General features: G+C 46.6%; 1 protein-coding gene across 3 annotated transcripts in view; it reads right to left on the bottom strand.

Annotated features, from left to right (window-relative positions):
* Positions 1–25999, bottom strand: part of TRANK1 (tetratricopeptide repeat and ankyrin repeat containing 1) — a 265426-nt gene that overhangs the window by 39947 nt on the left and 199480 nt on the right. For all 3 annotated transcript variants that reach the window (XM_029589706.1, XM_029589707.1, XM_029589708.1), the window contains 4 exons: positions 24672–24760; positions 15659–15762; positions 15214–15346; positions 7616–7761 (listed from right to left, as the gene is read on the bottom strand). In XM_029589706.1, coding sequence (XP_029445566.1) covers positions 7616–7761; positions 15214–15346; positions 15659–15762; positions 24672–24760 — 472 coding nt within the window. The remainder of the gene's footprint in view (positions 1–7615; positions 7762–15213; positions 15347–15658; positions 15763–24671; positions 24761–25999) is intronic.

The following is a 25999-nucleotide window of genomic DNA, read 5'->3' as shown; positions in this document are numbered from 1 at the left end:
TTTAGTAGCCAGTCTCTGGACAGACTCCATCCTGTTTATATCCCTTTGAAGGTATGGTCTCCAGAATTGTACACAGTATTCCATGTGAGGTCTAACCAAGGACCTATACAGGGGCAATATCACCTCCCTTTTACTGCTGACAATACATCTCCCTATGCAGCCAAGCATCTTTCTGGCTTGTACCATTGCTTCATACACCTGTTTGGCCACCTTAAGATCATCAGATACAATTACCCCCAGATCCCATTCTTCCTTTATGCTTAGAAGAATTTCATCTCCAATACTGTACCTTTTCCTTGGATTTTTGCATCCCAAATGCATTACTCTTCAATTTTTAGCATTAAATCTTAGCTGCCGTACTAAGACCATTCCTCAAGCTTTGCTAAATCCCTCCTCATGTTTTCCACTCCTTCCTGACTGTCCACCCTGTTACAGATTTTGGTATCATAGGCAAAAAACATACTTATTCTGACAATCCATCCATTATTTTGCTCACAAAAATGTCTAAAAGAACAGGTCCATGAGAGGCTTGTAAGAAAACTAAACAGTCAGGGAATAGGAGGCAATGGAGAAATTACTTACCTGATAATTTCGTTTTCCTTGGTGTAGACAGATGGACTCAGGACCAATGGGTATAGTGTACTCCTGATATCAGTTGGAGACTGATCAGATTTCAATCTGACGTCAGCCCTAGTACATATACCCCTGCAGGAAGTGCAGCTCTTCCGTATTCTCCTCGAAAAGCATTGTGGATATATGTGTGACTGACTAATTTAAATGACTTGTATAACTTCATAACTTGAAGAACTTGATTAACTTTATAACTTGATTAACTTGAGTTGGTTGAGTTGGCTATAGCTGGAGACCGCCAATGCCCTCAACCGAGAAACGTCGACACCCGGTAGGATGGGTGTCCTAGATGAAGGAAAACATTGCTTACCCTTGAGTCACTCGAGCATTCCATGAGTAACGGCAGCCGTGGGTGGGATGCTGAGTCCATCTGTCTATACTGAGGAAAACAAAATTATCAGGTAAGTATATTCTCCATTTCCTAGCGTGTAGCAGATGGACTCAGGATCAATGGGATGTATAAAAGCTACTCCCAAACTGGGTGGGAGGCTGTCCGTGACCCACTTAGTACTGCCCTTGTAAATGCTGTGTCCTCCCGAGTCTGTACATCCAGGCGGTAAAACCTGGAGAAGGCGTGGATAAAGGACCATGTCGCCGCCCTGCAAATCTCGGCGGGTGACAACATCTTGGTTTCTGCCCAGGACACTGCCTGGGCTCTAGTAGAATGGGCCTTGACTTGTAGAGGCGGTGGCCTGCCTGCTTCTACGTAGGCCGCCTTGATAACTTCTTTGTTCTAGAGGGCTATGGTTGCTCGCGAGGCTGCTTCCCCTTGCCTCTTCCCGCTGTGAAGGACGAATAGGTGGTCCGTTTTTCGTATGGGATCCGACATTTCCAGGTATCTGGATAGGAGTCTGCTGATGTTGAGGTGGCGTAGACTTCAAGCCTCTTCCGAATTCTTATGTTCATCTGGCGATGGTAGCGAGATGGTTTGGTTGATATGGAAGTGAGACACCACTTTGGGGAGGAACGACGGGACTGTGCGTAACTGGATGGTTCTCGGGGTGAATCTGAGGAACGGCTCCCGGCAGGACAGTGCTTGTAGCTCGGATATACGACGGGCTGAACAAAATGCCAGCAGGAAGGCTGTCTTCAATGTTAGTAATCAGAGAGACAGGCCGCGGAGAGATCTGAAAGAGGCTCCTGCTAAGAAATCCAGGACCAGGTTGAGGTTCCAAAGAGGTACCGGCCACTTTAGAGGGGATCGGATGTGCTTGACTCCTTTCAGGAAGCATGAAACATCCAGGTGAGAGGCTATGGTGTCGCCCTCGTGCTTGGTTCCGCAGCATGACAATAAGGCCACCTTGTACCTTGATGGAGTTGAGGGACAATCCTTTCTGTAGGCTGTTCTGTAGGAATTCCAGGATCGCAGGAATTTTGACTGAACGTGGTATGATGTCGTGGTCCTCGCACCAGGCTTCGAATATTCTCCAAATCCTTATGTATGTTAAGAGATGTAGAGAACTTGCGTGCTCGGAGTAGGGTGTCGATTACAGCCCCCAAGTATCTTCTCTTTCTCAGGCGAGTCCTCTCAATGGCCAGACCATAAGAGAGAATCGAGCTGGATCCTCGTGGAGGATCGGCCCTTGTTGGAGCAGGTCTCTGTGTGGAGGTAGTGGCAGGGGAGTCCCTGTCAGTAGTCTTCGCATGTCTGTGTACCACGGTCTTCTTGGCCAGTCCGGGGCCACAAGAAGTACTGGTCCTCTGTGTAGTCCAATCTTGTGAATGATTTCGCCTAATAGGGGCCATGGTGGGAAGGCGTATAACAGAGTCTCCTGTGGCCAGGTCTGTACCAGGGTGTCGATCCCCTGGGACTGAGGTTCCCGCCTGCGACTGAAGTAACTGGGCACTTGGGCATTGGTCCGGTGTGCCAGAAGGTCCATGGTTGTTGTTCCCCAACGGTTCACTATCAGTTGGAACGCTGCTGTCGATAGCTTCCATTCTCCTATGTCTAGACTTTCTCTGCTGAGGTAATCTGCCGTGATGTTGTCTTTCCCGGTGATGTGGACGGCCGAGATCTCCTGGAGATTCCTTTCCGCCCACGACATTAGGGGGTCTATTTCCAGAGACACCTGTTGGCTTCTGGTTCCTCCATGACAGCTGATGTAGGCCACTGTTGTGGCATTGTCCGACATAACTCTGACCGCTTTGTTTTGGAGTCTGTGCCCGAACCGTAAGCAGGCTAATCTGACTGCCCGGGCTTCCAGGCGATTGATGTTCCATCCCTACTCTTCTGCGTTCCACTGCCCTTGGGCGGTTAGTTCCTCGCAGTGTGTGCCCCATCCTCATAGGCTGGCATCCGTGGTGAGCAGGATCCAGGTCGGTGAGGATAGTCTTGTTCCCTGGCTCAGCTGGTCGTCTTGTAGCCACCATCGTAGTTGGGTCCGAACTCTGCCCGGGAGCTGTAGACGTATGGCGTAGTTCTGGGACAGTGGATTCCATCGCGATAGGAGAGAGCGCTGTAGGGGTCTCATGTGAGCTTGTGCCCATGATACTACCTCCAGGGTGGATGCCATGAGACCGAGGACTTGTAGGTAATCCCATGCTGTGGGGCAAGGTTCGCTCAGCAGGGTTTGCAACTGGTTCCTCAGTTTTGATCTCCTTGTTGGTGTTAGGATGACCTTGTCTTCTTTGGTGTCAAATCGGACCCCTAAGTATTCTAGAGACTGTGAGGGCTGCAGACAGCTCTTGTTTGTGTTGACCACCCATCCGAGGCTCTCCAGTAGAGTTTTGACTCTGTTGGTTGCCTGGTGACTTTCCTCTGAGGATTTCGCCCTGATCAGCCAATCGTCTAGGTAAGGGTGTACGAAGATCCCTTCCTTCCTCAGTGTTGCCGCCACCACCACTACGATCTTGGTGAACGTCCGGGGTGCTGTGGCTAACCCGAAGGGTAGTGCCTGGAACTGGTAGTGACGGTCCAGGATTTTGAAGTGTAGGAAGCGCTGATGATCTTGATGGATCGGAATGTGTAAGTAGGCTTCCGACACATCCAGGGATGTGAGAAACTCTCCCGGTTGTATCGCCCTTATTATAGAGCGTAGGGTTTCCACGCGGAAGTGTGGAATCCGCAGGTGACGGTTGACCGACTTGAGGTCCAGGATGGGCCTTGTGTCTTGGGACGATAAAATAAATGGAATAATGTCCAGTATTTATTTGTCGTGGAGGCACTGGAGTTATGGCCTCTAGGGCCACTAATCTGTTCAGCATAGCCTCCACTGCCACCCTCTTGTAGGGTTCATGGCAGGGGGATTCCACAAACTTGTCCAGAGGGGTTTGGAGGAAATCCAGGTAGTACCCCTCTCGAATGATGGTTAGGACCCACTTGTCCGAAGTTATCTTGACCCATCTTTGGTAGAATAGGGCAAGTCTACCCCTTATGGCTTCTTCCTTTGGATGGGTCGGCTGATTCTCATTGTGGGGTGCGGCTGAGGCCTGGACCAGAGCTGATTCCCCTTTTGTTGTGCCTATTCCGAAAGGACTGGTTCCTGCCTGTAGGACAAGGCACTTGATAAGTGTTTCTGTATGGATTAAAGCGCTGTGAACCTCTGCCCCTGGAGGATCAGGGGAAGGGTCGCTGGTTTTTCTTATTCCTGTCCTCCGGTAGCCGCAGCAGTGGAGACTAGCTCCATTTGTCAGCCAGTTTCTCTAGTTCGTTTCCAAACAGGAGGGATCCCTTGAAGGGCATCCTTGTGAGTCTCGTTCTGGAGGATGCGACGGCTGACCAGCTTCGGAGCCAGAGTTGCCTCCTGGCTGCCACTGCTGATGACACTCCTCTAGCTGCGGTGCGCACCAGGTCGGAAGCAGCATCCGGGAGGAATGATACTGCTGGCAACATGGCTTCCCCAGGGGTGTTGCTCCTGGACTGTGATAGGCAGGCACGTGTTACCACAGTGCAGCAGGCGGCTATCTGTAGGGACATTGCGGCGATTTCAAAGGACTGTTTAAGGATGGATTCCAAACGTCTGTCTTGAGCATCTTTGAGTGCTGTGCCTCCTTCCACTGGGATAGTAGTGCGCTTCGAGACTGGCATCCACCTTTGGGCATGTCAGAAAGTCTTTGGCCACTGGGTCCAGAGGATACATGGCTGCCATAGCCCGTCCCCCTTTGAACGAAGACTCTGGAGCAATCCATTCCAGGTCAATTAGCTGTTGGATGGCTTGTAACAGAGGGAAATGGCGGGAGGTCTGATGGGGTCCCTCTAGCAGGGGATTAGTCTTAGGCTCCTCCGAGGGACTTGTGCCCGGGATACCAAGCTCCTTCAGGCTGCGGGTGACCAGGTCTGGAAGCTCGTCCTTGGTGAAGAAGCGTCTCATGGTCCGGTGAGGCTCTGTCCCTGGGGGGAGTTCCCCCTCCTCTAGGGGCTCTGATTCCTCCTCCGAGATGTCCATGTACCCGTATGTGGGACAACAGAGTGGTGGATTCACTTCCCTGGGCCTAGAGGGGCCTGGAGCATAGGGGTCCTCTGGTGAATGTTGTGGCCGTGTTGTTGGAGGCTCCGTCTGCATGTGAACGAAGGTGTGCAGGCCCTTGAAAAATTCCACCCAGGAGATAGACACTGGGTCCAAGCTAGGAGGTGCTGTGTCCCTGGGGCACCCCGTTTGATGGGGGGGTCCTGCTGTGATTTGCTAGGTCCGGAGTACTTAATGAGGAGCTAGCATTCAGGCCCAGATGGGACTGGCCCTGGGCTTGATCCCCCAGGTACTCCTCGCACTGGATACACAGGGCGTCGGCCTCTTCGTGTTGTGCGGCTCTGATGTGGCATGCTGGGCAGAGGCCCTGAACCATGAGCTCCTTTTCTGGCAGTGCCATGGATATAGGCGCGTAAAATCTCTTATGCACTCCGGTGCGTCGAATATGTGCGCGTGGATGGGTGTGCGTCTAGGATGTGTGCGCTGGTGTGAGCACAAGTCGCAGTTATGCGCCCGGCACAGTAAGCGTGAGTTGCGAGCATAACCTGTGCGTACGGTACTTGACCGTGTAACGTTGTGCGCACAAGAAATGTTGTGCGCACTGCTCGCCCTATGCGCACGGATCAAGACAGCGGACAGGGTGGCGGACAGGGCCAAAATGGCGACGGCGACCACGCGGGCAATATGGCGACCACCTCGGAGGGTCTCTACGTGGAAGAGTCCTTGGATCTAACCGGGGTCTAGCCCTGCTAGGGCGGATCAACCCGGTGGCACTGGTCCTGGCGACCTGTGCGACTCCTCGAGCTTCGGAGACCAGAGTCTTAAGATTTCTACCTTACCTTGTGTCTCTGCGCTTCCCGGTTTCGTTCCGGGCGGTCTCCTGCTGCGGGGGGAGAGGGCAAATACCTTCACCGCTGCGCTCGAGGTTGCACCCGCTGCCTCTCAGCTGCGCCCGAAATCGGGGACTAGGTCCCCGCTGAGGGTTGGCCGCCGGTCCGAGGCTCACCTCCGAGGGACCATGGAAATCACCTCGGGAATTCTCAACTGGGGGAGGGACCTGAGGGTGTCACTGCAGGAGAGCTCGCTCGCTGTTGAAATAAATTTTCTTCTTATTTTGGGTTTTTCTCTGTTAAATTTTGCTCTAACACTGTGAGAGCGTGCAAGTAGTCCCTAACTGCTATGGAGACGGAAAATACTGAAGAGCTGCACTTCCTGCAGGGGTATATGTACTAGGGCTGACGTCAGATTGAAATCTGATCCGTCTCCAACTGCTATCAGGAGTACACTATTCCCATTGGTCCTGAGTCCATCTGCTACACGCTAGGAAATGTCCTTTTGTGAACTGCAAAGAGGTTAAAAGGCAGGAAAAAGAGTGTAGGATTAAATGGTCAGTTTTCTCAATGGAAAAAGGTAAACTGTGGAGTGCCTCAAAGATCTGTAGTTGGAATGGTACTTTTCAATATATTTATAAATGATCTGGAAAAGAATACAATGAGTGAAGTGATCAAATTTGCAGACCACACAAAATTATTCAGAGTAGTTAATTCACATGCAGATTGTCATAAATTGCAGGAAGATCTTGCAAGACTGGAAGATTCGGAATTTGAATAGCAGATGAAACTTAATGTGGACAAGTGCAAAGTTAATCATATAGGGAAAAAACTCATGCTGTAGTTACACGATGTTAGGTTCCATATTAGGAGTTACCACCCAGGAAAAAGATCTAGGTGTCATAGTGGATAATACATTGAAACTGTCAGCTCAGTGTGCTGCGGTGGTCAAAAAAGCAAAAAATGTTAGGAATTATTAGGAAGGGAATGGTGAACAAAATGGTGAATGTCATGTCTGTATCGCTCCATGGTGAGATCACTCCTTGAATACTGTGTGCAATTCTGGTCACCGAATCTAAAAAAAGATATAGTTGCACTGGAGAAGTTACAGAGAAGGGCAACCAAAATGATAAAGGGCATGGAACGGCTCCCATATGAGGAAAAGCAAAATAGGTTAGGGCTGTTCAGCTTGGAGAAGAGACGGCTGAGGGGAGTTATGATAAAGGTCTATAAACTTATGAGAAGACTAAAACGGGTAAATGTGAATCGGTTATTTATTCTTTCAGCTGAAAGCTGAAAGTTCTACTAGCTTGGAAAGCCGAGTTCGTTTGGATGACATCACCTACATATAATGATTTATTCAGCCTGCTTATCGACGGAAAAAATGAGAGTGGGAGAATGGCAACAGAATGCTTAAAGATAGAACCTGACAGGAAAGCTGCTAGTGATCAACCAAAGCAAACAAAAGACTCAAATAAATAAAAAAATATATAAAAAACAATGCCCCCCAACAAATCAACACTGATCATGAAAGCTTGTTCCTCAACTGAAGCACATCAGGTTGGCAGTTCAACAACAACTAAAGTTAATTAGTTATATTTATTGTATACCATGGATGGACCTAAATAGAAAGCATCAAAGACAGGCAGCCAGACAAGAGCTCTTAGTTCTTTTACTGCTTATGCAGTACAGTAGACTAAAAAACAAATCTATAGGGCTGAATTAATAAATCTGGAAAAAAAGAGATACCTTTCAAGGGCATGAGCAGCTTCCTCGTACATCTTCTCTTGGCAGTACATCTTAAGGGCTAGCTCAAACTCTTGGACTTGTTCAAAACATCTGGCAGCTGCTCTGTAATGCTGAATTCTTTTGTAGAAGTATGCTGCATCTTTTGCCTAGAAAAAGAAGCATTCCAGAAATATTCGTCAGTCTTCTACTATGAAAATATAAAAAGCATCACCAGATGAAAAAGGAGGGGGTTCCAATACTGTGTTTTGTAAACAGTAGCAGGATTGAGTAAAAGAAAATAAAGTCTTTCAACCAGGGATCATTTGCTACAGGTTATCAGGATTGTGTATTTACTTTCTTTCTTAGTTGTTCCAAGGTTTAGTTGGAAAGTTTTAAAGAGGAAGGGGCTCATTCAATGAAGAGCAACATTTTATATGCATCTACATTTTGTATGTGTCTGCTGTACTCAGCTCACTGTCAACTGTTGCCAGGAAACAAAGCAGCAAGAGAGAATAAAGTAAAATTGGTTCTTACCTGCTAATTTTCACTAAAGTACCACAGATCAGTCCAGACAAGTGGGTTTTGTATCCCTACCAGCAGAAGGAGGCAGAGAACTAAAAACTTTGAGGCACTGCTACATATCCGAGAGTACCACCTGCAGTCCCCTCAGTACTGACTTGTACCCAAGCCAATTATAGAGTAACAATTGCTCAACAACTCAACAAACCCCTAAATAAGGGCGAACGTCAAACCCAAAAGTTGGAGCCCCCCAAACAGAAAAACCACAAATCAACCCAAGGGACTAACCACAACCTGGCAAACTTATTTAGGTTCTGTATATATACATTCTGATAGTTCCTCCCAGTAAGGTATTATACACCAAGGGAATTAATCAAAAAGGCTGTACTCTGTCTATTAAAGTACAACACACTCAGAGACATTGTATTTATAACAGTGATAATGTCTCTGTGTTGTAGTTCCACCCATTAAGCATGCCAGAACATGGACTTGCCGTAACGGTCTTGAGAACATTAAGGGGCTAAGTCTCTGGACTGATCTGTGGTACTGTACTTGAGGAATGAAAATTAGCAGGTACGAACCAATTTTCTATTCCTGTTTTTACCCCAGATCAGTCCAGCTAAGTGAGATGTACCAAAGCACCCCTATACTGGGTGGTCCTCGAAATACCCCCTCTCAATACACTTTTGCCAAAGGTCGGCTTTCCTGGAGTCTGAACATCTAAATGGTAATGGGAAGATAAAGTGTGAAGAGAAGACCAAGTCACCGATCTACAAATCTCCTGTGGTGACGCTAACTGACACTCGGCCCACAATGCTGCCTGCATTCTGCACGCAACCCCTTTGGAATTCTTCCTCCTTACAAAGGTAGACCAAAACAATAGCTTCCTTCAGCCAATGCCTTGCATCCATTTCTGGCACCTCCAAGCAATACAAACAAATGACCCGACCGCTGAAAGTTATTTATGATCTTGCCCCTGGTGACTTAGCAGTCCAATTTGGGAAGGCAGGAGCTCCACAGTCTGATTCAGATGAAACGAAGATACCACCTTAGAAAGGAATGAGGGTACCGTGCGCAAAGACACCCCCTCGTCCGAAATCTTCAGAAATGGTTCCCTACAGGACAAATCCTGCAGTTCCGAGATCCTTCTGAATGAACAAATCGCCAGCAAAAATACCACCTTCAGCATGAGATCCTTTAATGACGCCTTCCTTAATAGCTCAAAATTTAGGCACAGCACCCTGAAGAACACATTTAAACTCCATCCTGGACCCAATCTATACACAGGCAGCCACAGATGCTTGACCCCCTTCAAAAACCTCACAACATCCAGACGTGAGGCCAACGACCTTTTCCCTGAAGTATACCTCTGAGACACCCCAAGGCTGCCACCTGAACCCGCAAGGAATTGTAAACTAAGCCTTTAAAATCACGCGTTCAGAGTATCTTTTTTGTCGCAAGTGCTTGCTCTCAAACGTCAAAAAGACAAAAGTGATCCGCCCAATCCGAGAAAATAGGACCTTGCCTTAACAGCCCCTGCAAATGAGCCAATCTCAGGGATCCATCAATTGCGCATTGAACCAGATCCACGAACCACAGATGACGCAGCCTCTCTGGCACCTCCAGTACCACCTGGCCCGGATGCCTTTTGATGCACCTAAACATTCGACCTATTAACGCTCCCATGAGCACCACTTGCGAACACTCAATACTACAGAGCTCCCTCATGGTGCGGCCTCCTTCTAGCGGCACATTTTTGGTCGCTCAGTGGTACGATCACATGTCGCCATAACTGTGTATGGCGGCATATACAAGGCCTGCGGGCTTTGGTAGGCCCAAATCGATTCCCGGTCCCTCTGCATAGGCTGTGCTTTGTAAGCGGTAGAATCCTTCGCGGGGGGGGGGGGGGGGGGGGTGTCAAAGTCTAGGAAGGCTTTCCATTGTTCAGGATCTGTGCCACTGGTGCAGGGAGGGACCTCCACTTCAGCCAGGCCTGCGGAGGATCGTGGTCTGGGGGTTGTTCCGGGCTGGGGTGCCGGCGATTCTCTTCCTCCTCTCTTTCCTGAGGTGCAGGGTGCTGAGGATGACCATGAGGAGGGAGCAGATTCGGGGGACAGCCTCCTTCCACAGGGGACAGACGATCTGGAGGGTTTCTTCCTGGAATTTGTCCTACTACTCCAAAGGGCCTTCCTGGCTAGGAAGGGTGCAGGAGACAAGAGGTGCATCGTTCTGACTCGCCCAAAAGACCGAGGATGGCATCACTGGGCGGTTCTGGGGATTTAATGAAGCGCTTGGGACTGTGTCATGATGAAGCAGACAAAGACTCCAGGAACCTGAATGATTCGGTTGAGCTGCCAGATCCTACATCGTCGCAGGGGGCGGATCCAGATGGGGAGCCCAATGGGGATCAGATTCCTGATTTGAATAAGGATGATCTGGATCTTGATGAGACTGTACCGGAGGGGGGTGGACCCTTGAGTAGTCCGGCTATTTAAGAAAGAGAAATTGCAGCCTCTCATTCCTCAGGTGTTAGAGGAATTGGGAGTTAAGCAGACTCAGTAGGAGTCGGATAATGAAGGTGTGAATCCGGTCCTGGATGGACTGTGGGGTCCACCTGTGGCCTTTCCATTGCCTAAGAAGATACAGAAGCTGATCAGCCGGGAGTGGGATTTCCCGGAGGCAGGTTTAAAGGTCAATAGGGCTATGGCGAAGTTGTATCCTTGGATGGAGGAACATATGGATTGCCTAAAGACACCTAACTCAGATGCGGTGATCTTGGCAGTGACCAAGAAGACCATGATCCCAGTTGTGGGTTCGGCTGCGCTTAAGGATGTTCAGGACCACAAGTTGAATATTCAGTTGAAGCGCATGTTTGAGGTGTCTGCTTTAAGCCTTCGAGCCACGGTGTATGCCAGCATGATGTAGTGGGCTGCTTATCCTGGATTCAGAAGGTGCAGAAGCAGGCGCCTAGCGAGATGCTCAGTCTTGTCCAGTCTGCTTGGCTGGAAACTGGTGTGGCGTATGTGGCTGCTGCACTGTACAATTTGGTGCGTACCTCCGCCAGGAGTATGGTCTTGGCATTGTCGGTGTGCTGGCTTCTGTGGTTATGCAATTGGTCGGAAGACATGTCGTCCAAGGCCCAGCTGTGCAATCTCCCTTTGAAGAGGAAATTACTGTTCAGGGAGGAGATGGATCACCTGATGAAGTCCCTTGGGGAATCCAAGGGAAACACTGCCCAAGGAGAAGGTCTTTCCACCCCGATCCTGATTTCTGGATTCAAGGAGGTTTCATCCCAGAAGAGGGGCCGCAATCTTAGGGTCGAAGCAGTTATCAGGATGTCAGCAGCCCTTTCAGGGTAAGAGCAGATTCTCCAGAGGTGGTTCCAGTCAGGGCACTGGAGAAGATAAGGCCTCACAATGAAGCCAGGTCCGTCCACTCCTCGCTGGAAGCAGTAGGAGACAGGTTGCCCTGTTTTTATGAGGAGTGGACCAAGATCACTGCGGACCAGTGGGTACTGGAGGTCGTAAGAGAGGGTTATGCCTTAGAATTTTCACACCTGGTCAGAGAGGTCTTTCTGGAGTCCCACTATTCATCTCGCAGCAAAAGGAGCACAGTGGAACAGACTCTACAAAGGTTGCTAAGTTTAGAGGCCATCACTCCGGTTCCGCAGAGTGAACAGGGTTGGGAGAAGTACTCCATTTATTTTGTGGTGCCAAAGAAGGAGGGCACCACGTTTCTTGATGGAAACATTGTGTACTGTAATAGCAGCTGCCCTCAAAGGAGAATTCCTCCCGTCCCTGGATCTGACTGAAGCCTATCTTCATATTCCCATTCGAAAAGACCATCAGAAGTTTCTCCAATTCGTGGTGCTGTGATGACATTTCCAGTTTTGGGCTCTTCCCTTTGAGCTGGCTATGGCTCCCCGAACCTTCACAAAGGTGATGGTGGTCATAACTGCAGCCCTGAGACAGGAAGGGATGCTGGTCCATTCATATCTGGACGATTGGCTTATTCGGGCAAAGATGGAGGAGGAGTGCAGTCAGTTGGTGTAGCGTGTGATGAACAATGTGGCAAAGAGTCACCTGTTCCGGCCCAATCAGCGGAGTATCTAGGGTCCCGCTTTGATACTCAGCAGGGCAAGGTGTTCCTGATAGAGGACAGGTTGACAAAGCTGCAAGTGCAGATGATGCGGCTCTTGAGTCTGTCAGTGCCAAAGCTCTGGGACTACTTACAGGTACTGGACTCCATGGCCTCGACATTAGATTTGGTTCTATGGGCCTTTCCTCACATGCATCCTTTACAAAGAGCACTGTTGTCCAGGTGGAATCTATTGTTGGAGGAATATCATCTGCTGTTGCCTTTACAAGAAAAGTCCAGATCCAGTCTTTCGTGGTGGCTATTGAGGAGCAACCTGCAGAAAGGAGCAGACCTGGAGCCCCCAGACTAGGTGTTGGTCACCAAATGCCAGCCTCAAGGGCTGGGGGGCGGTGTGCCTGGGTCGGTCTGCCCAGGATCTTTGGCCAATTGCGTGAGCATCCTGGTTGATCAATTGTCTGACGACAAGGGCGTTATGCAGAGCCCTGGACGCATTCTTGCCGGTGGTCCAGGGACGGATGATGCAAGTGTTTTCAGATAATGTGACGACAGTGGCGTATATCAATCGACAAGGAAGGACGAAGAGTTGCGCTGTTGCTTGGAAGACTCAGCTATGATTTGTGTGGGTGGAGCGTCATCTCAAGCGGATTGCGGCTTTACACGTTGCAGGAGTGGACAAAATGCAGGCGGTTTTCCTCAGCAGGCAACAGCTGGATCCCAGGGAGTGGGAACTGTCCCTGGAAGCCTGGAATTACATTTGTGCCAGGTGTGGTCTTCCTCAGTTGGACCTCATGGCAATGCGAGCCAATGCAAAGACTACAAGAATCTTCAGTCACCAAAGGGAGCCCTGGTCTGTAGGACTGGATGCTCTGGTATGTCCTTGGCCAACCAGGATTTTGCTGTATGTGTTTCCTTTGTGGCTACTCATCGGTCGAGTGTTGAGGTGCATAGAGTCACATCCAGGGAGCGTGGTGCTAGTGGCAGAATGGCCCCATTGTTCTTGGTTCCTGGATATGGTATAACTGGTGATCGACGGGCCTCTGCGTTTGGCTCATCTGCCAGATCTGCTGCCACAAGGTCTCGAATTTTCAGATTGGTAGGATCACTTTTGTCTGGCGGTTTGGCTTTTGAAAGGTGGTATTTGCGCCTGAAGGGAATATTCTGAACCTGTGATCTCCACTATCCTTCAGGTGAGGAGACCTACGTCTCTAGTGTATGACAGGGTTTGGAACGTTTTTGAGTCCTGGTGTCTGCAACTGAATCTGGACTCATCGGAGGGAGTCCCTCACATTTTGTCCTTTCTACAACAAGGCTTGTCCAAAGGCCTAGCCTATAGTTCACTTTGCATTCAGGTGTCAGCCTTGGGCTGTGTTTGGAGCAATTTTCAGGGAAGGTCTTTGGCCGCTCATCTGAATGTCATGCGTTTCCTGAAGGGGGCCAAGCATTTGCGGCCTCCAGTTTGGAAGGTCTGTCTGAAATGGAACCTCAATTTAGTCATGTGGGCTCTCTGTGGCACACCCTTTGCGCCTGGTGAAGGACTTGACGCTGAACACGTTTTCCCTGCTGGCTATTTGTTTGGCCAGGCAGATTTCTGAGCTTCAGGTGCTTTCTTGTTGAGATCCATTCCTGCATATTGCAGAGGACAGGGTGACCTAACATTTGGTTCCCTCCTTTGAAGTCAAAAGTTGTGTCTTCCTTTCATGTGAATCAGATGGTTGAGCTGCCGGCCTTTCCGGATTGGTCTCGTGGGTCTCCTCAGGATAGGGATCTGCCTTGCACGCTGTTGAATTATTTGAAAGTCACTAATAGCTTTCGAAGGTCAGATCACCTGTTTGTGTTATTCGGTGGAGCAAATAAGGGGAGAAAGTTTCTAAGGCTACGATTTCTAGATGGCTAAAGGAGACCATTTGTTTGGCCTATATCTGTAAGGGTCGTGAAATTCTAATGGGCTCAAGGCGCATTTGACTTGGGCACAAGCAGCCTTCTGGGCAGAGTGTCAGTTGGTGTCTTCTCATGAGATATGTAGTCTTTGTTACATACTTTCACCAAGCATTACCATTTGGATGTTCGAGCGCAGGAGGATGCATCTTTTAATGAGTGTGTTAAGAGCAGATCTTTTGGGTGCATGTCCAGTATATGGGTGCTTGGATACATCCCACTTGACTGGACTGATCTGGGTATGTTCAGGAAAGGAAAATTGATTCTGACCAGCTAATTTTTGTTCCTGTAATATCACATATCAGTCCAGAGACCCACCTGTTATTGCTGCCGAAAGACTGTATTTTCTGGCGAAGGATAGCCTTTGCACATCAGGTGCCTTTTGTTTTCACTTGGTTATGCTGTATTTCCTTTTCTGAGTAAGCAGTTAGCAGGCTTTTGCCCGACATTGTTTGGCTTTCCAGTTCAGAGGTTTCCAACCCTGGGTTTAGATTATTTTTCCTGTCTGCCCTAAAAGAGGGGGAATGGGGTCTACCATTTGGCTTGCAAACAGACCAAAACTAAGGGACTGCAGGTAGTATTCTCGGTTATGTAGCAGTGTCCCATAGTTTTGTTCTCTGCCTCTATCCTCTGGTAGGGACTGATCTGTGGTATTACAGGAACAAGAATTAGCAGGTAAGAACCTATTTTACTTTCCCAAGTATGATAGAGGACTCTCATTCCATCCTCCCTGGCACACTTGCAAATATACATACACAACAGTAGTGTATATGCACAATCATAGCCTGCTCCTCCCCTATCATAAAAATAATCAGAAGGAACACTGTAGGGGGTGAGTACAATGGGGAGTTGCCCCATCCTCACCTCCAGCCATTTATAGCTGAAATTATAAACCCAACAGCAGCACACACTCACATATGCCCTAAAAAATATTAGAGGAAACATTTTTTCAGTACTAGAGTAACATGGGGTAAAGACAGGGGACAATATGGTTCAGTAAAACAGATTTTTTTTCAGGGTTTACCAGCACTTTTTCAAGGTGGGGAAATAGCTGAAAGGTCTAGTACCTTTCCCAGTTTCTCACAAAGCTCTGCACAGAGTTGGAACTCCTTTGCATAAGCCAGGCATTTCAGTGCCAGTCTAGGCTCTCTGCATTCCAAATAGGTCTTCGCCAACTCCATATATTCCATCTGTTTTTCCCTTAAAAGAAAAATAAAACCCATTATTTTAATATGGCAAATTAATGTTAGCAGCATTGCACAATGCAGATGGATATGTCAACACAAGCTGCACAGGTACAGTAGATAAGGGAGTTAGTTCCCCATCCCCAAAAGTTTACAGTCTGTGTGGAAAGAAACAGATACATATCAATGGTATGATGGATAGTGGAATTACAGGACTGGTGCAGGAGGAAAATATGAGGGATAATGGTAGCTGTTATAAGCAATCTACATTACCCCATATCTTTTAGACACCACAAAAACATTTCCATTAACAAAACAATATGCTTACTTGGGACTGCATTTTTTGGACTGCACATTGAGTACAGCATCATGGGCTAGGGCAAGTTTTTCCTTTTCGCTTGCTCCTCCTTTCTGGTAACATTTGGCTGCAACCTGAAATTAAACTGTCAAATTAGGTATCCAACAAGGCTCAATTCACACAAGTAGAAGGCTTAAAAAAAATCTCTTGACATAAAATCTGTCAACTTTGAAAAATAAAAATGAGCTAATCTATATTAAACCCACAGCTCAATGGCACAGCATACCTTGGAGAGTTTGGGCGCCCAAACTCTGCTTTAAATACCTGTGTTGTATTGAGGGTCAGTGCACTCCCTGCCATGTTGAAAAAATTTTGCATCCAGGTATGTAACACTTGTTTACCTTACTAATCTCTAGGTCGGCGTTAAGTCCATTGTTTTGTCCTGATCATTTAATTTTGTTTACAGATTGTTATAAACTTGTTGGTCCCTCCCGATGCAGACTCCGGTGAAACACTGGACCGTGTCGGGGGACTATTGTAAACAGTTTTCGCTTGAAATCTAATGCAGTGGAGTTGCCGCAATAAAGCTTTACACTTGATCTGCACAACAGAAGTGTTTTGAAAAATTGTTTTGATTGGGACTTGAATCTTGTTTATCTGCACTTTTCCTGGTTGGAGATTTCAATTACCCCAATGTTGTCTGGGTAAATGTATCATCAAGACATGCTAGAGAGATAAAGTTCCTGGATGGAATAAATGACAACTTTATGGAGCAATTGGTTCAGGAACCGACGAGAGAGGGAGCAATTTTAGATCTATTTCTCAGTGGAGCACAGGATTTGGTGAGAAAGGTAACGGTGGTGGGGCTGCTTGGCAATAGTGATCATAATATCACTATTACTGTCCCCTTCCAGTTATTAATTCAAAATTGAATTAATAACTGGAAGGGGACAGTAAGCAAATCCTCAGCTCTCGTGCTAATCTTTCAAATGGGAAACTTTGAGAAAATGAGAAAAATAGAAAAAAAACTGAAAAGAGCAGCTACAAAGGTAAAAAAGTGTGCAAGAGGCGTGGTCATTGTTAAAAAATACCATCCTAGCAGCACAGTCCAGATGTATTCCACACATTAAGAAAGGTGGAAAGAAGGCAAAACGATCACCGGCATGTTTAAAAGGGGAGGAGAAAGAAGCTATTTTAGCCAAAAGATCTTCATTCAAAAATTGAATGAAGGATCTAACAGAAGAAAATTGGATTATGCATAAGTGTTGACAAGTTAAATGTAAGATATTGATACGACAGGCTAAGAGAGAATTTGAAAACAAGTTGGCTGTAGAGGCAAAACTCACAGCAAAAACTTTTTTAAATATATCCGAAGCAGAAAGCCTGTGAGGGAGTCAGTTGGACAGTTAGATGATCGAGGGGGTTAAAGGGGCAATTAGTGAAGATAAGGCCATTGCGGAAAGATTAAATGATTTTTTTGCTTCAGTGTTTAATGAAGAGGATGTTGGGGAGATACCCGTATCGAAGAAGGTTTTCATGGGTAATGATTCAGATGGACTGAACCAAATCATGGTGAACCTAGAAGATATGGTAGGCCTGATTGACAAACTGAAGAGTAGTAAATCACCTGGACCGGATGGTATACACCCCAGGGTTCTGAAGGAAATAAAAAATGAAATTTCAGACATATTAGTAAAAATTTGCAATCTATCATTAAAATCATCCATTGTACCTGAAGACTGGAGGGTGGCTAATGTAACCCCAATATTTAAAAAGGGCTCCAGGGGCGATCCGGGAAATTACAGACTAGTTAGCCCGACTTCAATGCCAGGAAAAATAGTGGAAAGTGTTCTAAATATCAAAATCACAGAACATATAGAAAGACATGGTTTAATGGAACAAAGTCAGTATGGCTTTACCCAAGGCAAGTCTTGCCTCACAAATCTGCTTAACGTTTTTGAAGAAGTTAATAAAAATGTAGATAAAGGTGAACCAGTAGATGTAGTATATTTGGATTTTCAAAAGGCGTTTGACAAAGTTCCTCATGAGAGGGTTCTAGGAAAAGTAAAAAGTCATGGGATAGGTGGCGATGTCCTTTCGTGGATTACAAACTGGCTAAAAGACAGGAAACAGAGAGTAGGATCAAATGGACAATTTTCTCAGTGGAAGGGAATGGGCAGTGGAGTGCCTCAGAGATCTGTATTGGGACCAGTACGTTTCAATATATTTATTAATGATCTGGAAAGAAATATGACGCGTGAGGTAATCAAATTGGCAGATGATACAGCAGATTGTGATAAATTGCAGGAAGACCTGAGACTGGAAAATTGGGCATCCAAATAGCAGATGAAATTTAATGTGGATAAGTACAAGGTGATGCATATAGGGAAAAATAACCCATATTATAGTTACACAATGTTAGGTTCCATATTAGGAGCTACCCGCCAAGAAAGAGATCTAGGCGTCATAACACATTGAAATCGTTGGTTCAGTGTGCTGCGGCAGTCAAAAAAGCAAACAGAATGTTGGGAATTATTAGAAAGGGAATGGTGAATAAAACGGAAAATGTCATAATGCTTCTGTATCGCTCCATGGTGAGACCGCACCTTGAATACTGTGTACAATTCTGGTCGCCGCATCTCAAAAAAGATATTAATTGCGATGGAAAAGGTACAGAGAAGGGCTATCAAAATGATAAGGGGACTGGAACAGCTTCCCTATGAGGAAAGACTAAAGAGGTTAGGACTTTTCAGCTTGGAGAAGAGATGGCTGAGGGGGGATATGATAGAGGTGTTTAAAATCATGAGAGGTCTAGAACGGGTAGATGTGAATCGGTTATTTACTCTTTCGGATAATAGAAAGACTAGGGGTCACTCCTTGAAGTTAGCATGTGGCACATTTAAAACTAATCGGAGAGAGTTATTTTTCACTCAATGCACAATTAAACTCTGGAATTTGTTGCCAGAGGATGTGGTTAGTGCAGTTAGTATAGCTGTGTTTAAAAAAGGATTGGATACGTTCTTGGAGGAAAAGTCAATTACCTGCTATTAATTAAGTTGACTTAGAAAATAGCCACTGCTATTACTAGCAACGGTAACATGGAATAGACTTAGTTTTTGGGTACTTGCCAGGTTCTTATGGCCTGGATTGGCCACTGTTGGAAACAGGATGCTGGGCTTGATGGACCCTTGGTCTGACCGAGTATGGCATGTTCTTATGTTCTTACCCTGCAACCCTTCAGTATAAACATTATCAAAGCAGATATAACTCCCAAAAGATCAAGCAAGTAACAAGAAAACTGATAAATTGAACAACTGAAAGAATTCTGTATAAAAACGCTCTTGCCTAAAGATTCATTTTCATCTAGGAGATGCTTCCGGTGCCTTAAAGCAATAATAGAAGATTCAGGTATCCGGGAACCTGTAAAGGAAGAAATTTCAAGAGGACAGAACAGATCTAGCACGGGAGGGTGTCTGGACTGATCCGTGGTACTACAGGAACGAAAATTAGCAGACAAGAACCAATTTTCCTTTCCCTGTACGTACCCGGATCAGTCCAGACCGTGGGATGTACCAAAGCTTCCCTAAACAGGATGGGACTGAGACAGTTCCGCTCGAAGAACCTGCCGCCCGAAGGAGCCAAAAACTGGAGCCTGTACATCGAGGCGGTAATGACGAGCAAAGGTATGCAGAGATTTCCAAGTAGCTGCCCTGCATATTTCCTGCGGAGAGACCGACTGACTCTCCGCACAAGGAGTGGGCCATTAAGCCCTCCAGAACCAATCGGCCCTTACAGATGTACGCCAACGCAATAGCCTCCTTTAGCCAACGTGCAATCGTGGCCTTTGAAGCCTTGTTACCCTTATTTGGACCACTCCATAGAACAAACAGGTAATCCGAGACCCGGAACTCATTTGTAACCTGGAGATAGCGCAGTAAAACCTGTTTTACATCCAGGCGCCGGAGATCACCACCAGATGTGTTCGCTATGTCTTCAGAAGAAAAAGCCGGGAGTTCAACTGACTGATTGACATGAAAGGAAGACACGACCTTGGCAAGAAGGAGGGTAACGTCTTGAGGGATACCCCTGAATCAGAAAAACGTAGAAAAGGTTCCCTGCAAGTAAAGCTTGGAGCTCCGACACCCTTCTGGCGGAACAAATGGACACCAGGAAGATGGTTTTGAGAGTCAAATCCTTAAGTGTAGCCCTCCGTAGAGGTTCGAAGGGAGCCTCGCAGAGAACCCGTAGAACCAAGTTAATACTCCACGAAGGACAAGTAGCCTGGACTGGCGGATTCAAATGCTTGGCCCCCTTGAGGAAGCGGACGACATCCGGATGAGCCGCCACCGTGTAACCGTCAATGTTGCCTAAGAGGGAGCCGAGGGCGGAGACCTGCACCCGCAAGGAACTGAAAGACAACCCTTGGAGAGACCGTTCTGGAGGAAGGAAAGGACCTGGGATACCGGAGCCTTACGAGCCAACACTCCCGATGTGGCACACGCATTTTCAAAAACCTTCCAGACCTGGACATAAGCGAGAGAGGTAGACGGCTTCCAGGCCCTCAACAGTGTGGATATAACTTCTTCCTTATATCCCTTCTTTTTCAATCTCCGCTGTTCAAAAGCCAGGCCGCTAGACAAAAGCGATCCGCCTGATTGAAAAATACGGGACCCTGCCGAAGAAGGTGTGGGAGATGACTGAGGCGGAGAGGGCCGTCCGTGGCAAGGTTCACCAGATCTGCAAACCATGGTCTGCGGGGCCATTCGGGAGCAACTAGGATGACGGGACCCCGATAGAGCTAGATTCTTCTGAGTACCTTTCCCACTAGCGGCTAAGGAGGGAAAATGTACAGGAGAACGTCGTGAGGCCAGGGAAGGACCAGCGCATCCACTCCTTCTGTGCAATGTTCTCTTCTGCGGCTGAAGAACCTGGGAGCTTTCGCATTGTTCATTGTGGCCATCAGATCTAAGTGGGGGGGGACCCCCAACTGCGGACGATCATATTCATCGCTCCATCTGACAACTCCCACTCGCCGGGGTCTAACCACTGGCGACTGAGGAAATCAGCTTGAACATTCTCCTTCCCCACAATGTGAGAAGCTGCTAAGTGAGCCAGGTGATGCTCCGCCCAGGCGAAGAGCTTGCTGGCTTCCAGAGCCACCAGGCGACTCCTGGTGCCTCCCTGCCGATTGATATAAGCTACCGTGGTGGAGTTGTCCGAGAGAACCCGCACCGCCTTGCGATGGAGCAAAGGAAGGAAAACCTTGAGAGCCAGGCATACCACTCGAGCCTCCAGCCGATTGATGTGCCAGCGAGATTGGACTGAGGACCAGTATCCCTGTGTAGACTGGTTCTGGCACACCGCTCCCCAGCCAGAGAGGCTGGTGTCTGTTGTGACAACGATCCACTGCGGCGTCTGAAGGGGCACCCCCTTCAGAAGGTGGGCAGGCGAGAGCCACCATTGCAGCTCAGCGATGGTAGACTCGGAGAGCGGGAAAGGCTTCCGAAACTGCTCAGACACCGGTTTCCAGCGGGATAGCAAAGCTTTCTGTAATGGACGCATATGCGCAAAGGCCCAAGGAACCGGATCGATAGTGGAGGCCATGGACCCCAAGACCTGAAGGTAGTTCCAGGCCGTGGGCAGAGAAAGTGAAAGAAAATTGTGCACTTGGTCCCTGAGTTTGAGCGCCCGCGCATCTGGAAGGAACACCTTGCCGACTTGAGTGTCGAATCGCACCCCCAGGAATTCCAGGATCTGGGATGGCTGAAGCTTGCTCTTGGGAAAGTTGATTATCTATCCAAGGGAGGTCAGACAAGTCAGGACCTTGTCGACCGCCAGCTTGTAGAGAGACTCTGATTTGGCCCAGATGAGCCAATCATCCAGATAAGGATGGACCAGAACTCCTTCTCGACGAAGAGAGGCCGCCACTACCACCATACCCTTGGTAAAAGTGTGCGGCGCCGTGGCGAGATCGAACGTGAGTGCCCGAAACTGGAAATGCCAGGATCTCGAACCGGAGATACCTCTGATGGTCGAGGTGAATCAGAATGTGCAAGCCTCCGTCAGGTCGAGCGATGCCAGGAATTCGCCAGAGCAAACCGCTGCTATCATAGCACTTAGGGTTTCCATTCGAAAATGGGGAACCTTGAGGGCCCGGTCGACTCGCTTGAGATCCAAAACTGGATGAAAGGAGCCTTCCTTTTTGGGAACGATGAAGTATATGGAATCTTGGCCGGACCCTTGTTCCTCCACTGGTACTGGAACTATGGCACCCAGTTCCAGCAGCCTGCTCAGAGTCTGGTCGACTGCAGGATTTAGTCTTTCGACTTCCGCAGGGAGAGATTAGGTGAAGGTCCGGTAGGTCTCGAGCAAATTCTAACGCGTAGCCTTTTTTTATCACCTCTAGGACCCACTGATCTGTCGTAATCTTGGCCCATTCCTCGAGAAACAGGGACAGCCATCCACCTAAGTTTAGCACGGAGGAATGGGCTGGCCGTATTTCACTGGGAAGAGGACTTTGTGGCAGAGTGTTGCTGGCTACCATCCCAGAAGGGTCGATGTTCATGAAAGGAATGAGACCAGGATTGGGATCTGGAAGCATTGCCTCTCGGAAAGGAGTCCCGTACTCTGCTGTTATATTGACGTTGACCTCTGAAGCGAGTGCGGGAAGGAAAGAAGGCCTTAGACTGTTTCGGGCAGTCCTCCGGCAGCTTATGAATCTTCTTCTCGCCCAGAGATTTAATAAGCTGTTCTAGGTCCTCACCAAAGAGCAACTGACCCTTGAAAGGGAGAGTGCCCAACCGCGCTTTAGAAGAGGCATCCGCAGCCCAATTCCTCAGCCACAGCAGACGCCTGGCCGAGACTGCGGAGACCATGGCTCTAGCTTGCACCTGCAGAAGATCGTAAAGGGCATCAGCCCCATACGCCATCGCGCCTTCCAGTCGGACCGCCTGCTTATTAATATTGTTTATCATGTAGCAAGGGTAATCTGGGAAATACTGGATTTAGTGAAGTAGAAAACATCTATTAGGACATTAGTAAGGATAATAAGATTGCCATATGGTTTAGTCTGTTCGAAGAAGACATGTATACTATTCATCTCCAAAAAATTTGCTGACTTGTGAAGTGAAAACCTTGTGGAGGAGTTAACAGCTGAAGAGGTTTAAAGAGCTTTTGGATTAATAAATAGGAATTTGACATCTGTTAATCTAAGAGAAACATAATTCAAAATAATTCACAGAATATATATTTCTAGAGTACTGGGTACTAAATTGAAACTTTCAGATTTAGATTTATGTGAAAAAATGTAATTAGCAAATACGTACATTGTGTCTCATGTTTACAAGTTGTACAAATTAAATTGTTTTTGGGGAAAAATATATTGTTTGGAGAAAATACTGATCAAATAGTCTAATAAATTGGTTTATTTTGGATTATTTATCATGGATCAGAAGTTGACAAAGGGCGGGAAGGGGACAAGGATAACAGTTTGTAATTATTATAATTACCCTGGCAAAGAGAACGATTTTATCTACATGGAAAGGAGATGAGCTGCCTACATTTCTAATCTGGAAACTATCCATAAAGCAGTGTGCTCTGAAGGATAAAATGGAAATCAGTGTTTTAACCAGTTAAGGGTCCTTGTGTCTAGTGTGTAGATAAGCTGGGTAAGTCAGTACAGTGATTCAAACTAACAAGAAAATCAATGTATTTCTTATAATAAATACTGGAAAAGTAGACAGTTTTTGAAGGCGTTTGGGACAAGTGTTAGTCATCCTATTTAATCTTCAGGATTATTGCTGTAGGAATACATTGTGTGGAATCTGCTCTTGTGTTATGGATGAAGGTGTGGCTGATGACTGGATGTTGTGTGTATGGGTTAGTCATGAAGGAGGAAATAATACAAAATCCTTAGCAGATTGTTTTGGTTGATTATTAAGGGTTAAATATCTGTGACACTAAGTTTCTTTTGGATTTCCTTTTATTATTATTTTGCAACAGCTTGAAAATGTAGTTATGTGACTGTACTCATGAATAAGTGATGTAATATCAAATGAAACAATTTCAATAAACAAATCATTAAAAAAAAAAAAAAAAGCAGCAGGGCATCTTAACATGGAAGACTTCATAATCTGCTAGGACCTATAGCCTATTTTTCTAGCCAAACAAGTATTTCCACTTAAAAGTAGAGATATGCATTCATTTTTGCCGAATTAGACAATTTCAATGAAATTGTCTAATTCGGCATGGTTCGGGGGAAAAAAACCCCAAAAGAATTTTCACGAAATTTCAGAAAAATTCATATTTTGGGTTAGTGCATGCTAACTCCCGTTAGTGCACACTAGAACTAAAATGTTAGCGCGCACTAACCTGAAAATCGGGGGCCCATGAAAAAAAAACAAAAACGCAGGAAAAAAAAAGTTTCCCGTGGTTCACCGAAAACGAAGCCCAAAATTATATTTCAAACCTTTGCACATCTCTACTTAAAAGTACAACATGCTACTCTGGATCTCTGGATCTTTAGAAGAAAAATTCCCTTGCATAATATGCAGATATGGGTTATTTGCAAAACTGATATGCCTTTCCTCCTCCACTAGCACTTTTATTTATTTATTTTTTTAGATATTTCTTCCTTTTGTCCTCCATCTTTGACCTTCCCTACCCCAGATGGTATACGTGGGTAGCTCTGGGAACGCTCACTAACCCGAACGCTGTGGGGGCACCTCCACCGAGGCATAACCTCTGTACCACCTAGTCAGCGAGGAAATTACAGTAATGGCAATCATTTCCTCTTCTTTCCCGGGCCTGAAGGTGCCACTTCCATGGCAAGCCCAGACCTCACTGACCTTGATGGGTGGGAGAGCCAAACCTAGATCCCCTGCGCAACAGAGCTATGGCATGAGCCATGAGACCAGCCCCATATGCAGTTTTAAAATGGGGCAATTCTGAAATGTAAGGGTTTTTTTTAAAATGTGAGTACACCTCTACCACCGAAAGAAACAAATTCAATTATCTTGTAAAATACAATTATGTACCACTTTACCTTCCAGCACTGGTGTTTAGCATAATATTCTCCTTGTGCAATCCACTCTTCTGCAGTTGAGGTTTTCACAAACATGCTATCATCCAGGTCTGTAAAAGAAAGAAAAATGTGTTTAGTTGCTTTATATCACACACTCTTGCAGGAACACATTTTCTCTCTATCTATACTTCATCAATTCAAAAGGTGAGATTATTTCTTACCTGAATTTCCTTTCCTTGTGTTCAGTCAGACTTGTCCAAATGAATGGGTTATGCCCACCGACCAGCAGATGGAGACAGAAAATAATAGGTTTGCTGACATCATCCCTTATATGCATCTATGCTGACTTCAGCCTGTCAGTATTATCTGTAACAAGTTAGCTTAGGACAAACTAGAATACATTTTAAAACTCATTAATTATCTTTCTCTTTGATTACTTTCCAACCAAAGGGCTTCCAAAAGAAAAATGTTAACAGGAAGCAGAAACAAGAATTAGAATCTATAGAGCAGTTACCTGCTCAGCTGAATAAATTACATAATTCTTCCCTCAGTGTATCATCTGACTGACAAGTTTGGCAGCATAGGAAGGGTCTTGGACTGGTCTGACTGAACTCAAAGAAAGGAAATTATCAGGTAAGAACTAATTTCACCTTCTTCAACATCATCCAGTCAGATCAGTCCAGCTGAATAGGATGTATTCAAGCTACTCCTGATTAGGGCGGGACCCTGTCAAACCCGCTCTTAATACTTCAGAGGAAAAGAAAGCCTCTTCCCTGCCATTTGCATCCAAGAGATAATGCTTAGAGAATGAATGCAAGGAAGACCAAGTTGCTGCCTTACAAATCTCCAAGGGAGAAACCAAATGCAATGCCGCCCACAAGGTTGCACAAGCCCTTATGGAATGAGCACAAACCTGCATAGGTAAGGCTCTACCAGCACTGGCATATGTTCCTGTAATTACCTCCTTAATCCAATGTGCTACCAAAGTTTTGAAGGCTGCTTCACCTTTCCAAACTCTATCGTACAGTACAAACAGATGATACTTTCTAAAGGAATTAATAACCTTGAGCAGGTAACTCCTCACTGACATGCACCTAGCCCTTAACCCGCAAAAAACTGAACTCCTCCTCATCTCCTCCAAACATGCATCCATACCCTTTCCCTCCACCCTCCACCCCCCTAACTTTTTCTCTGACAAAAGAAATCTGGGGGTTATACTTGATAACCAACTAACATTCAAACCATATATCAAATCTATCCTTAGCAGCTGCTACTTCAAACTACAAACCCTCAAAAAACTCAAACCCCTTCTCTACTTCTCTGATTTCCGCACAGTACTTCAATCTATA

Source organism: Rhinatrema bivittatum, chromosome 2 (assembly GCF_901001135.1).
Source record: "Rhinatrema bivittatum chromosome 2, aRhiBiv1.1, whole genome shotgun sequence".
NCBI lineage: Eukaryota > Metazoa > Chordata > Amphibia > Gymnophiona > Rhinatrematidae > Rhinatrema > Rhinatrema bivittatum.
Note: the sequence above shows the minus strand (reverse complement) of the source record. Positions and strands in the feature narration are given on the sequence as shown.